Source organism: Nycticebus coucang, chromosome 3, assembly GCF_027406575.1.
Source record: "Nycticebus coucang isolate mNycCou1 chromosome 3, mNycCou1.pri, whole genome shotgun sequence".
NCBI classification, from domain to species: domain Eukaryota; kingdom Metazoa; phylum Chordata; class Mammalia; order Primates; family Lorisidae; genus Nycticebus; species Nycticebus coucang.
In genome coordinates, this window is record NC_069782.1 from 113,485,294 (window position 1) to 113,497,224 (window position 11,931).

At 36.2% G+C, this 11,931-nt stretch overlaps 1 protein-coding gene across 1 annotated transcript; it reads left to right on the forward strand.

Moving 5' to 3' along the window:
- The first annotated feature begins 4,761 nt into the window (after positions 1-4,761).
- Positions 4,762-8,204, forward strand: LOC128581092 (uncharacterized). Its single transcript, XM_053583502.1, has 3 exons — positions 4,762-4,863; positions 5,571-6,623; positions 8,091-8,204. Exons 1-2 carry the CDS (start codon positions 4,762-4,764, stop codon positions 6,537-6,539), a joined length of 1,071 nt encoding a protein of 356 aa, XP_053439477.1. The 3' UTR covers positions 6,540-6,623; positions 8,091-8,204.
- The last annotated feature ends 3,727 nt before the right edge of the window (positions 8,205-11,931 follow it).

An 11,931-nucleotide genomic window follows, 5' to 3' on the forward strand; every position in this document is an offset into this window, starting at 1 on the left:
CTTAGTCAAAATATGCATCCTCCTGAACATCAATTTCATGTTCTATAAAATGTTGGCAAGTAATACCTAACGTATTAGCTCCTAGCTCAGCACAACTGGAATGTGGAGGGGAAAAAATTTAGAAAATGCTAGATACTATGGCTATTTTTGTTTTCCTGAGTGTTTAAGTGTTTATACTAACAGAACACTATGTTAATTCTATGTCTTCTCAGTCTGGTCAGCAAAAATGAATCATTAATTGTTGGATCTATGCTGCGAGTATGCTACTTTGCATGATTTTCTAAATCTAGGATTCTGCTGAGGGATATAGAGAGGGACTGTGGAGGAGTAAAAGGGCCAGCATTGCACTGTCTGTTAGGTAACTCAAGGATCTTAGAGATCACTGGTTTCTTCTTCTTCTTTTTTTTCAAGGCTTGAAGCTTTATTATTCATTCATGGGATGTGTAAGCATCCCCGAGGCACCTTCAGATTATTCTCTTCTGCTAGCCCCTACCCCTTCTTACCCATCTCAGAACTATAAAGTGACTGATTGAATCAAGGACTCGCTCATAGAGTTTACTGGGTTCCTGTCCCTTAACCCTTCTATCCTTAGTATATTTTTAAACTAGTTGACAACAGGTATATAGTGCAATTAGTAAGAGCTGAGTATTGCCACCTCTTTAGGAAAAGAAGAAAGTATGTCTGTAAATAAAATTCTTTAACTCTGACTTTTAAAGTCTGAAATTCATTAAGTTGCATTATGTTTCTGTAAATATTTACTTAAATATTTTGTCTTCTTTATCATGACTGAAAGTTATTACAATTCCACTTCACAATCGTTTGAAGTCCTTTTCTCAGTCTCTGCATGTTATTACATTACACATGCATGTGGAGAATAGTTTAAAATTATTGGTTTTGAAACCCATTTGCATCATTTAAACCAATATAATTACATTGGGTTGTAGGTGCCTCAAAACACCATGCTTACCAATAAGAAACATTCATTTTTTTTTCAAAGCATTTAGATTAGATAACTTCCAGGATGTCCAAATCCTCAAACATTTTGTGAGCATGTTTTTTGCTTATCTGTGACATTAGATACCCCCAAATTAGGCATGGACCGTTTTTTTTTTTTTTTTGGCTAATCACCTTTCATTAATGTTTGTGTATTTACTGTGTGACCCAAGACAACTCTGATTGCTCCAATGTATAGCAGAAAAGAAAAAAAATTGGACACTCTTGGTAGAGCTTAATCTTGCCCTAATTTCTTACTGGTCTATTTTAACCTCATTCCAATCTTTCCCTCAACTTTCCTATAATAAAATTTTTGTAGTTATTGAAATAAACCTACACCCATAATAAGGGTACGAGTCATTACTGAACAGTTAAATGAATATTTACAGAGCAAACGTGCCCTACCGGCTCTTGAGAAATCCTTTAGTGTTAACACTCTCAGGTATTAGTTGTCTTTCTTCTAACCATTCACCTGGCTTGTAACATACTCAATAATTAGTCTGTCTTTGGAGTTTATATGAATAGCATAATATAACATGTTTGATTCGTACCTGACCTTATTTGCTCATCATTCTGTTTGGGAGATACAGCTATGTTGTTTTGTGATTAGCATGTCTGTCTCATGGACTTTTGCATTGGTTCTAATTTTTACCTGTTATGAAAATGTGGTTTTGTGCACAAGTGTACATATTTCTCTCGAATACAAAACCACAAATTGAATTTCTGTGAAAGAGGGTATGCATGTAATTTTAGTACTTTAGTACTATTGACATTTTCAAAAGGACTTTACCAACTGATAATCTCTCCAGAAGCGTGTGAGAGTTTTAGTTGTTCCATGTCCCTGCCAATATATGTTATTGTTAATTTAGAAAACTAGGGTTAACTAGGATCCAGGGAAGTAATGTAAGTGAATGGAGTTTATTAGATTCAAAACAATAGTGGATATCAGATGCTCTAGTGCCTGTGGGTACAAGTAGAGAACAGTGCAGTTGGGGATACTACAGGGACCGCGAGAGAACATGCTTGCTATAAGGAGAGGTACCAAAAACTAGGTTCTTGATACGGGTCAATCCTAGTGTTACCTTCTGTTAATTATTCAAGAGACATCAAAATCCAGATGTTTGGGGGCATTTGCTGATCAGAATTGTTGGCAACTATTTCAGTCTGCCAATAAAAATTCAACTAATTCCATTTCTAAAATGATTTTGGCCAAATTAAGTACAACCAAAGGTCATTGCCCATATCCATCATGCAGGCTGTAAATTTCTACACTTTTAAATGATATATTTGTGCCCTTGGAGGAGGACACTTTTCCCCCCGACCCATTATTATAACTAGATCAACAAAATTAATTCTAGCAGACAGAAAATGTTAGAAGTAAGTACCAGTCCCTTTTCCTGAGGGCAGCTGTACTTCTGCCTCCTTTCTCTTACTCCATTGCAATATCACTTTGGCCTTTGCTATTTACCCTGTTTAATCACGTCAAACACGTCAAAAGGGAAATGTACAGAAATCAGATTTGATAGCTATTGAAAGCTGTTTGCATAGGTATGTTTCAAAAAAAACCATCTTTTTCTTTTTTTGTTTTGTTTTTTGTTTTTTTTGTAGAGACAGAGTTTCACTTTATTGCCCTCGGTAGAGTGCCGTGGCGTCACACAGCTCACAGCAACCTCCAACTCCTGGGCTTAAGCGATTCTCCTGCCTCAGCCTCCTGAGTAGCTGGGACTACAGGCGCCCACCACAACGCCCGGCTATTTTTTGTTGCAGTTTGGCTGGGGCCGGGTTTGAACCTGCCACCCTCGGTATATGGGGCCGGCGCCCTGCTCACTGAGCCACAGGCGCCGCCCTCAAAAAAACCCATCTTTTTGTAAGAGTTGAGTTTGACAAAAATCAATATTATGTAGGGTTTAGAACTGGAAATCTTGAAAAGGCATCTACTCTAACAAATCCTTTTTATTCTTTTTTTTTTTTTTTTTTTTGTAGAGACAGAGTTTCACTTTATTGCCCTCGGTAGAGTGCCGTGGCATCACACAGCTCACAGCAACCTCCAACTCCTGGGCTTAAGCGATTCTCTTGCCTCAGCCTCCCGAGTAGCTGGGACTACAGGCGCCCGCCACAACGCCTGGCTATTTTTTTTTTTTGATTGAGTTTAGCCGGGGCCGGGTTTGAACCCGCCACCCTCGGTATATGGGGCCGGCGCCCTACTCACTGAGCCACAGGCGCCGCCCTTAAATGCCTTAAATTTATATTATAAATATGTTTTAAAATGTAGATATCCTTAGGAGATATCACATATTAACTAGAATTCTTATTAAGGTTATAAATTGTTGTCAGATGATTTTATAAGAATAATTTTAATGAATAGAAAGAACACTTAGTACTAGAAAATTGTTAGTGGTTAAGATAAAAAAATGCTGAAAATAATTTCATGATTTTCCTCAAGGCCAAAGTCAGTTAATAATACAAGTTAAAATACAGTTTAATATGTATTAACTGTTTTTTTCTTTTGTATTAACTGTTTATTGATCATTTTAAGAGGTATCCAAAAACAAGTGAAAATGCCCATCTGCAATTTTAAACAAATTTTATCTTTTTAAAAAAGTTATTTTTTCCTCCACAGGTCTAACAAATCTTATTTTTTTGTAAAATAGTTATAGCCAGAAAAAAAAAAATTGAGTATGTCTAACACTTTGTAATTAAAGTTATTTTGGCAGAGAGTCATCAAATTCTAGATGTGAAAATCTGAGTTTGAGCCGAAATGTGACAAGAATTTGCTTTCAATTACAATTTCTCTTTTTAAACAATAGGAATTATCCATGGAATCTGGAATTGATCCTGGCCAGGAATATGGACAAGATTATTACAGTTATGAGCATGGGTACATCTTCAGATTTTTTTATTCAGAATTTTACTATGGTATTTAATTAATAATAGGGGGTTGTTAAGTATTACGAGTATTTAAAATGTTATTTTATTAGTTTGATATTTAAAAATAAGTAATGTATTCAGCTTTAATTAATGTGTCAATTTTAACCACTTTTCTGGTTAATATATTGAGTTCTGTATTGATGTTTTATATGGACCTGGATTGAAATTCTAGAAATGTGGTGAAATCATTCAAAACTATTTTAATGGAAAATAGAAGTCAAACATATTTGCTCAATTCATGAATTCACCATTTATTTTATATGAGATGTTTAACATTTTAGCCAATCAGGTAGCCTAAAGTCTTGCCCAAGAGCAATTAAGAAGCAGAAAACACACATTAATACCTAGTAGTAAGTCTTTTAAAAGTCACTTATACACATGAAAGTGAATTGCTTTTAAAAACGCAGCAGAAGTGTATAAATACCATTACAGACAATGCTTGAAGCAAACTATTTCTGTTATAAAGGTAAAGATATTATATTCTGAATAAGCTAATATACTTTTGGAAAGAACCTCTTTTGTGGCCTGGGTTCTTCAGTTCATTAGGAAGCACTATGCCTTTTCCCTCATTCTCATATCTCCCAACCCTTCTATCTGAAATAACTCAACTCTCTTTATTGTTATTCCAGGGTTCCATTATGGCAAAAATCATTGGTCATCAGGTAGTAGTTCTTACTCTATAGTTCTGTAATTAATTTACAAGGAGCCTGATAGGTGCTGTATGAATATCTGTTGATTGAATGATGAAGAAAAAGAAGAAAACAGAGCTCATGATGGTAGATTCTGCACAGATCATATGATAAAGTGCTTAGAGTTATAAGTTTATATTACAGGTATGAAATGCCTCAATATGGAAGTCGCCGCCGATTGTTACCACCGGCTGGACAAGAGGAATATGGTGAGGTGGTTGGTGAAGCGGAGGAGGAATATGAGGAGGAAGAGGTAATTCCTATAATTTTATTATGTGAAGTAATACTCCAAGAACAGTATTTTTAATCCTGTATGACTAGCAGGCTATAGAACATTCCAGCTATCAGAAATCCTATTCATTTGTGTTTGCATAGAAATTAAACAATCTGACCGTTTCATTGCCTTGTCTCTGGAGGGAAATTAACTTTTAATAGTTTCATTTATTTTATTCTGTAAGATGTCAAACATTTGGAAAAAGCTAGAATGAAATTTGTTTCCCAAAATTCTATGATGATATGATCATCATATGATGATAAAACATACGATGTTTTCAAAATTCTGCAACATAATGGTTATTTTTATTCCAATGTTATCTAATATAATTAAACATTATGAAAAATAGAATCTCTGCTTTCAATTATCAGAGAAAAATAAAATATTTCCCCTAACATTTTTGAAGTAATTATTTTTTATGTTTAAATTAGCATAAATTATTTTTGCCTACAATATTGGCAAGTATATCCCCCAAACAACAAGAACAAGAAATAAATGTCACTGTAACTTTAACATGTTCAAAATTTAACACAATTGTCACATTTCTCAAGGACAAAATAAACCATCCTACGTTTATGATCATTTAGGATTCTTAGATCGTAGGTACAGGAGACTCGTAAGGAAATTGAGCCAAGTTCTGAGAAGAGGCAATGGTCATCTTCTTTAAGATGCAAAATAAACACTGAATATCAAAATCTCTTAATCTCTTTCTTTTTTGTCATATCATAACTATCCCCAAGCTGACAATTCAATTGCATTCTCACAATTTTCAGGAAAAGCCAAAGAAAATTGTAAAACCAAAAGTTGAAATTAGAGAGCCTAGTGAGGAGGAAGAAGTAGTTGTAACTATCGAGCAGCCACCAGCAGTCGAGCCCACACACACAACCTGGAAGAGAGCCAGGATATTCCCCATGATTTTTAAGAAAGTCAGAGGACTGGCTGATAAAAGAGGCATCGCAGCCCTGGACGGGGACGAGTGGCAGAGGCGGCTGGAGGAGGAAGACAAAGATTATCTGAAACTAACTCTGGACCAAGAAGCAGCCACAGAAAGCACGGTGGAATCGGAAGAAGAATCCTCCAGCGACTATACCGAGTACAGCGAGGAGGAATCCGAGTTCAGTGAGTCCGAGACCACAGAAGAGGAATCCGAGTCCGAGACGCCCTCCGAGGAGGAGGAGAGTTCGACCCCCGAATCGGAGGAATCTGAATCTACAGAGTCCGAAGGAGAGAAAGCAAGGAAAAATATCGTGCTGGCGAGAAGACGACCCGTTGTGGAGGAGGTCAAGGAAGTCATAGGGAAAGCAAAGGAACCGCCGGAGGAACCAGGAGAAGAACCTACGGCGGAAGAAGAGGAACCCGCAGAAGCAGAAGGAAGCGACGCGGGCCCTGGGGAGGAAGCTGCGGACCTGGACGCTGGGGGCGCCCGCGAGGAGGGCAGCGCGGAGTCCGCGTCCGGGGAAGGCGGGGCGGGGAGCGAGGACGAATCCGAGTCCGGCCGGAGCAGCAGCAGCAGCCGCAGCAGCAGCAGCAGCAGCAGCGAGAGTCAGTCTGGAGGGCCGTGGGGCTTCCAGGTGCCAGAGTACGACAGAAGAAAGAGTTCGCACCGAAGGAAGTCTCCGGGAGCAGACCCGGAAGGTTACAACACGGCGCTTTAAAAGCGGTCCCAGGAGGTGGGAGCTTTGCAGTGCAGAGTGCTCTGTGTGCGGTGCCTTCTGTGTGTTCTCTGATGACAGTCGAGGGTAGGAAACTGATCGTGATTTTGAGACGACGACGTAAGATCAGAAGCATGCCAGAAAAGGGAATATATATATATAATTCAAATAGATTTGTATATTAGAATGTATTAAAGCAAAACACACTAATCCTTCCTCTATTACCATATTTGAACATATGGAATCATCTAATCAATATTTACTATTTTCTGGTGACATTTGCAATTTGGTGTGATGTATTATCAGTGATGCCCTCTCTATGGGAATGGATAGTATAAATAAATAAATATATATATGTGTGTGTGTGTGCGCGCGCACACAAATATACACACACATATACAGCATGTCCATAAAGTTCGTGGATACCCTGTATATATACATGTATATGTTTGTATATATACGATGGTTCTTACATCATCTTTCGAAATAAATCCTAGGACAAGCTGCAACAAGTTATCTCCAATATTCTACATTTTAACTGGCAAAGGTACCAAAGATATCGTGAACATGTCAAAATAAGTTTCTTTCAACCAATTTCAATTATTAGGTGTTAAATGAAGTAATATTTAAAAATTTAAAGTTATTACCACTTATTTTCTACTGTAGCTTTAAGTTAAAGTAGATATTAAGAAAATGAATTATAAGTTACGAAATTTTTCTGGGTAAGTAGACACAAAAACTTATAAACATTAGCATGGATTACTCAGCATAAAGTGTGGATAGCTCACATATTCCCTAATACAACACCATTTGGAGAAGACCATAATATTTTTTTAACCTTTGCCCTTTGCCATTTCAAATGTCGATTGGTAATATGAGGATTCATTGGTGACAATGTCCATTGTATTTCAGTTGCTTACAAAAGGAAAGTTGCTAAAAATTCACGTTTAGTTTTGTGTATTACTAAGTAAATTATGTAAGTTTGGAAGATAGCTTCTTTTGACTTAACATACATGTTTAAGTGGGATAACCCAGAAAACCAAGATCCTTGAAATAAATTAATACATTAAATTATACAAAAGTTTTGGCTGATGATGGAGAGTAAGTTAAAATGAGAATCATGTGAGTTGAAAAAATGTTTTAAGTATTGAAGAAAGAAGCATTAACATGAATAAAACATACTGATGCTGTTCATTTCTTTCGGTTTAACTTTCCTGAGTAGCATAGCAGCTGTCAAACAATGAATCAGATTCTTAGCTGAATACAAATAATACACTTTTTTTTTTTTCATGCAGAGCAGTCATTTTAACTAGAAGAACAAATGCGTTTCTTGAAATGTCTACTTCTTGGCTCATCAACACTTTTTTCAAACATTATTAAATGCTAAAGACAAAGAATTAGCGAAAATAAACTGAGGTCGATAAAGAGTTGCTTCCTTCTATCTTTCTTGAAGTTTTATCTTTTCAAACTGCCATTCTTTTGGATTTCACAGGTATACTAATGTTTGCCTTTTTAATTCCTGTAACAATAACATACTGTTTTTTATTTTGTCAGTGGGCAAGAAAAAGAATGATCAAATTAGTTGTCGATCGAGAGTATGAAACTAGCTCAACGGGAGAAGACAGCGCTACTGAATGTCAGAGGAGCCGTCTTCGCAATCCTAATATCCACAGTAATATCAATGGCAATATATATATTGCACAGAATGGTTCTGTGGTGAGAACTCGCCGTGCCTGCCTCACCGATGACTTAAAAGTTTCTTCACCTGTCCAACTGGGAAGGCACTTTAAGAAACTAGACAGGTTGGCAGTGACACATGAGGAGCATGTGCCCCTGAACACATTGTCCAAGGGGCCGTTCTCTACTGAGAAAGTAAACACAAGACCAACACTGGTTACATTTGCCCCTTGCCCTGTGGGGAAGGAGAGTATAGCAGCGAAGCCATTGGGGAACAGACTGAAAAGCACAGTTGAACAGGAGTCCATGATTGACAGTAAGAACGTCAAGGAGGCTTTGGAATTTCACAGTGACCACACACCGTCAGATGATGAAGAGCTTTGGATGGGCCCCTGGAGCAACCTCCATATACCAATGACAAAACTGTGACTGATTTTTTTAAAAGTTACATTAATTTTTACTTCAGTTTTTAATAAACTGTGCTTTTTATTGTCATGGAGAAAACAATGTACGAAATTTGTATCATGCACACAAGCTAAAACTTTGAACAATATGCTTTAAAATTGAAAAAGACACAGATTTGCACTCACATTTGTATCAATTAATTGCTTTTTTCCTAGAAAATATTTTCGGACAGACTCTCAGTTCACTAAAGAACATATCATTTAAACATTTAGCTGTTTTGTTGGGTCTTTTTGTTTGTTTTAATAAACAAATAATTTACTACAACCATTTACATTTTGTGGATAAACATAGATTACACTTCATTTCTAGCTTTGCAGAACCTTTTTGGTATATGTAATTTACATTCCATGGCCAAGTGGGAAAAAAAAATTAGAGGATTTTTATAAGTAATGAGTTCATACAGTTGCTGTCTATACTGTCCTGGTTTTTTAAAAAATGAAAGATAGAATTGCAGAGTAACGGCAAATGTGGGAATAACTTGTAAAGTATTCTAAATCATCAACTTATTTTCCATATGGTCCAATATAAAATTTTTTAGATTTTTACACACACACACACACACACATAAACCTTTCAAGGGACACTTGGAAGTCACACCTCTTTTTATCAGTATTTTTACAATCTTCCAGTGCCCCCCTAAACATTCTATCCATATCAAATACAATAAATAATTCACTTTAGTCATTTGAAGTTAAAAAGTTGTTTTTATCTTTAACTTTTGGAGCAACACAGAATTCTTACTCTTAGCAAAAGCTTACTCAGAAATAGGGAAAGCTCAACTAGGCAATGATGGATCTTCTAGACCAACACTTTCAGTATGGAGTACATGGTACAGCTAGGAAAGCATCGCATTAATGTCATTGGATGGGAATAGTTTATAAACTCAGCAGACAGGAATTTGGCAGGGTCAAGAAATTACATGAGAATGCCTAGAAAGGTTAAAAATCCGAAATTTCAAACATTTTATTGTATGTAAGTTCTTCCACTTTTAGTTTATTTACAGAATATTTTGATGCACATGTTACGTGCCTAAAAGTCCAGAGCCAGAAAATGTGATTGCCTGGATTTGTTTTTTAATCAGAAAACACAGTCTTGATTTTTTTTTTACCATTGAACAAAGCACAGTGTTTCACCATTAATAAAAATGAAAACATAATATTCTTTTAAAAATTTGCCTTGTGTGTTGCATACTTTCAAGATGTAAAAAGAATGAAACAATATAGATCAAGAGAATTCAAAATTCTATTGAATATAACTTAGTATGATAGAGTTGTAGCTCACCTCGAATTTTGCACAGTATTGAACAAGTTCAGATTTTAATGACTTTTCCTCATGCATGCTGATTATATGGTTGAAGGATTGAATAATACCCTATTATTTATTCCCCTCCTACATGGTCTACACTTTAAAAATAGTTTATTTTATATGCCATTTCCTTATTTCCAAAGTGAATGAACGGCATTAACATAAAATTGCCAACTTATATTAGCAGTATATTTTTATTTCAGATGTCCAAGAGTATTCATGATCAAATACAGTAACATCTCATTTATCTGACTTTATTGAAAATTAATGCATCCTGTAACCTTACTAGAAAAACTATCAGCATTAACTAGAAGCTTGTTAGAAACACAGACTTCATACCCACACTCCAGGCCTCCTAAACAAGAATCCACATGTTTCACAAGTCCCTAAAGTGGTTTTTATGCATCTTAAATTTTGAGAAGTAATGATCTATGCTATTGAATTCCAGGGTTTATTCCTTCAAGCACCAAAGTAATTGTTTTCAGTATAAAATATTTTGTGTAGAAATTAGATTAAGAGTACTATATTTCCATACTGGCTCTAACAGAGATCACTGAATATAATTTAATGATGCTCCAACATCATCTTAACCAGATATGGTCTACATACAGCTTTATATACTTTTTTTTCCATTTAATTTCTAGCTGTGATATTTAATTTTTTTTTTCTTTTTTTTTTTTTTTTTGCAGTTTTTGACCGGGGCTGGGTTTGAACCCGCCACCTCTGCTACGTGGGGCTGGCACCCCACTCCTTGAGCCACAGGCACCGCCCTGTGATATTTAATTTTTTTTGTTGTGGGTTTCTCAAAAATTTTTCTTTTCATTTATATCTTATAACATCCTTATTAGAAAATTTGTGTTTTTTATTTGATTTGCTTATTGTTTTTAAAAAATAACCATTAAGCCTGAGATTGGGATCAGGTAGATGGATTCAAACAAAAATTTTGTGATTCTCAGAAGTTTTCTTTGGACCCAATTGAAAATGTGTGCCCTGTAGCCAGGTGTTGTGGTGGGCGCCTGTAGTCCCAGCTACTTGGGAGGCTGAGACAAGAGAATCGCCTCATCCCAAGAGCTAGAGGTTGTTGTGAGCTGTGATGTCACCGCACTCTACTGAAGGTGACAAAGTGAGACTCTGTCTCTAAAAAAAAAAAAAAAAGAAAGAAAAAGAAAAACAGAAATGTGTGCCCTGATTTGGAAGTCTCATGTTGGCTGAGGACACATGCTCTGATATGTGAGATGTCACTGTATTTTAAAGTGCAATTTATATAAGAAAATAGAAAAATTTTACAAGTTACTGAGAATACACACTTCAACCATTTCAGGGTGATCATTTCAGGAAGAAAGATCATGAGGTTGATATGTCCCTTAGTTAATGTGAAGATAGTATAAAAGAAAGCAGGATTTATACAGAGCAACCAAATCAAATATTCAATCAGTACATTTGGAGATTAAAGTATACACAGTAGTAAAATTGTTTCTAAATAAGTCTGGACCAATTACATACAGTAGAACCTCCATAGTTAACCACCTCTCTACAATGACTATCTTTTTTAGTTGACTTAATGTTCATAGACCAGACATGCACCCCATGTACATACCAGTAAAGCAGACCTAGTTCTTGTATTGACTACCTCCGTATGTTGACAGTTTGTTACAATCCCCTGGATGGTCAATTTAGAGAGGTCCTGCTGTAGTTACTTTGATAGAATTTCTGCTATCTTACAAATCCATGATCCAGGATTAAAACCGTGGAACCCAGGGGAAATTCCTAGCTACACTTAATTTAAGAATACTTCATATGAATGATGTTTTTTGGGGTTTTTTTTGTGATTTTTGGCCGGGGCTGGGTTTGAACCCGCCACCTCCGGCATATGGGACCGGCGCCCTACTCCTTGAGCCACAGGCGCCGTCCATGAATGATGTTTTTAAAGAAATTAGTGGCTCTTCTT

Bases quoted from the DNA above. Each gene is read 5' to 3' on its own strand.
- LOC128581092 (XM_053583502.1), top strand. From the start codon at position 4,762: ATGCCTCAATATGGAAGTCGCCGCCGATTGTTACCACCGGCTGGACAA. The intron at 4,864-5,570 runs GTAATTCCTATA...AATAAACACTGA, and splicing joins AGGAATATGAGGAGGAAGAG to ATATCAAAATCTCTTAATCT.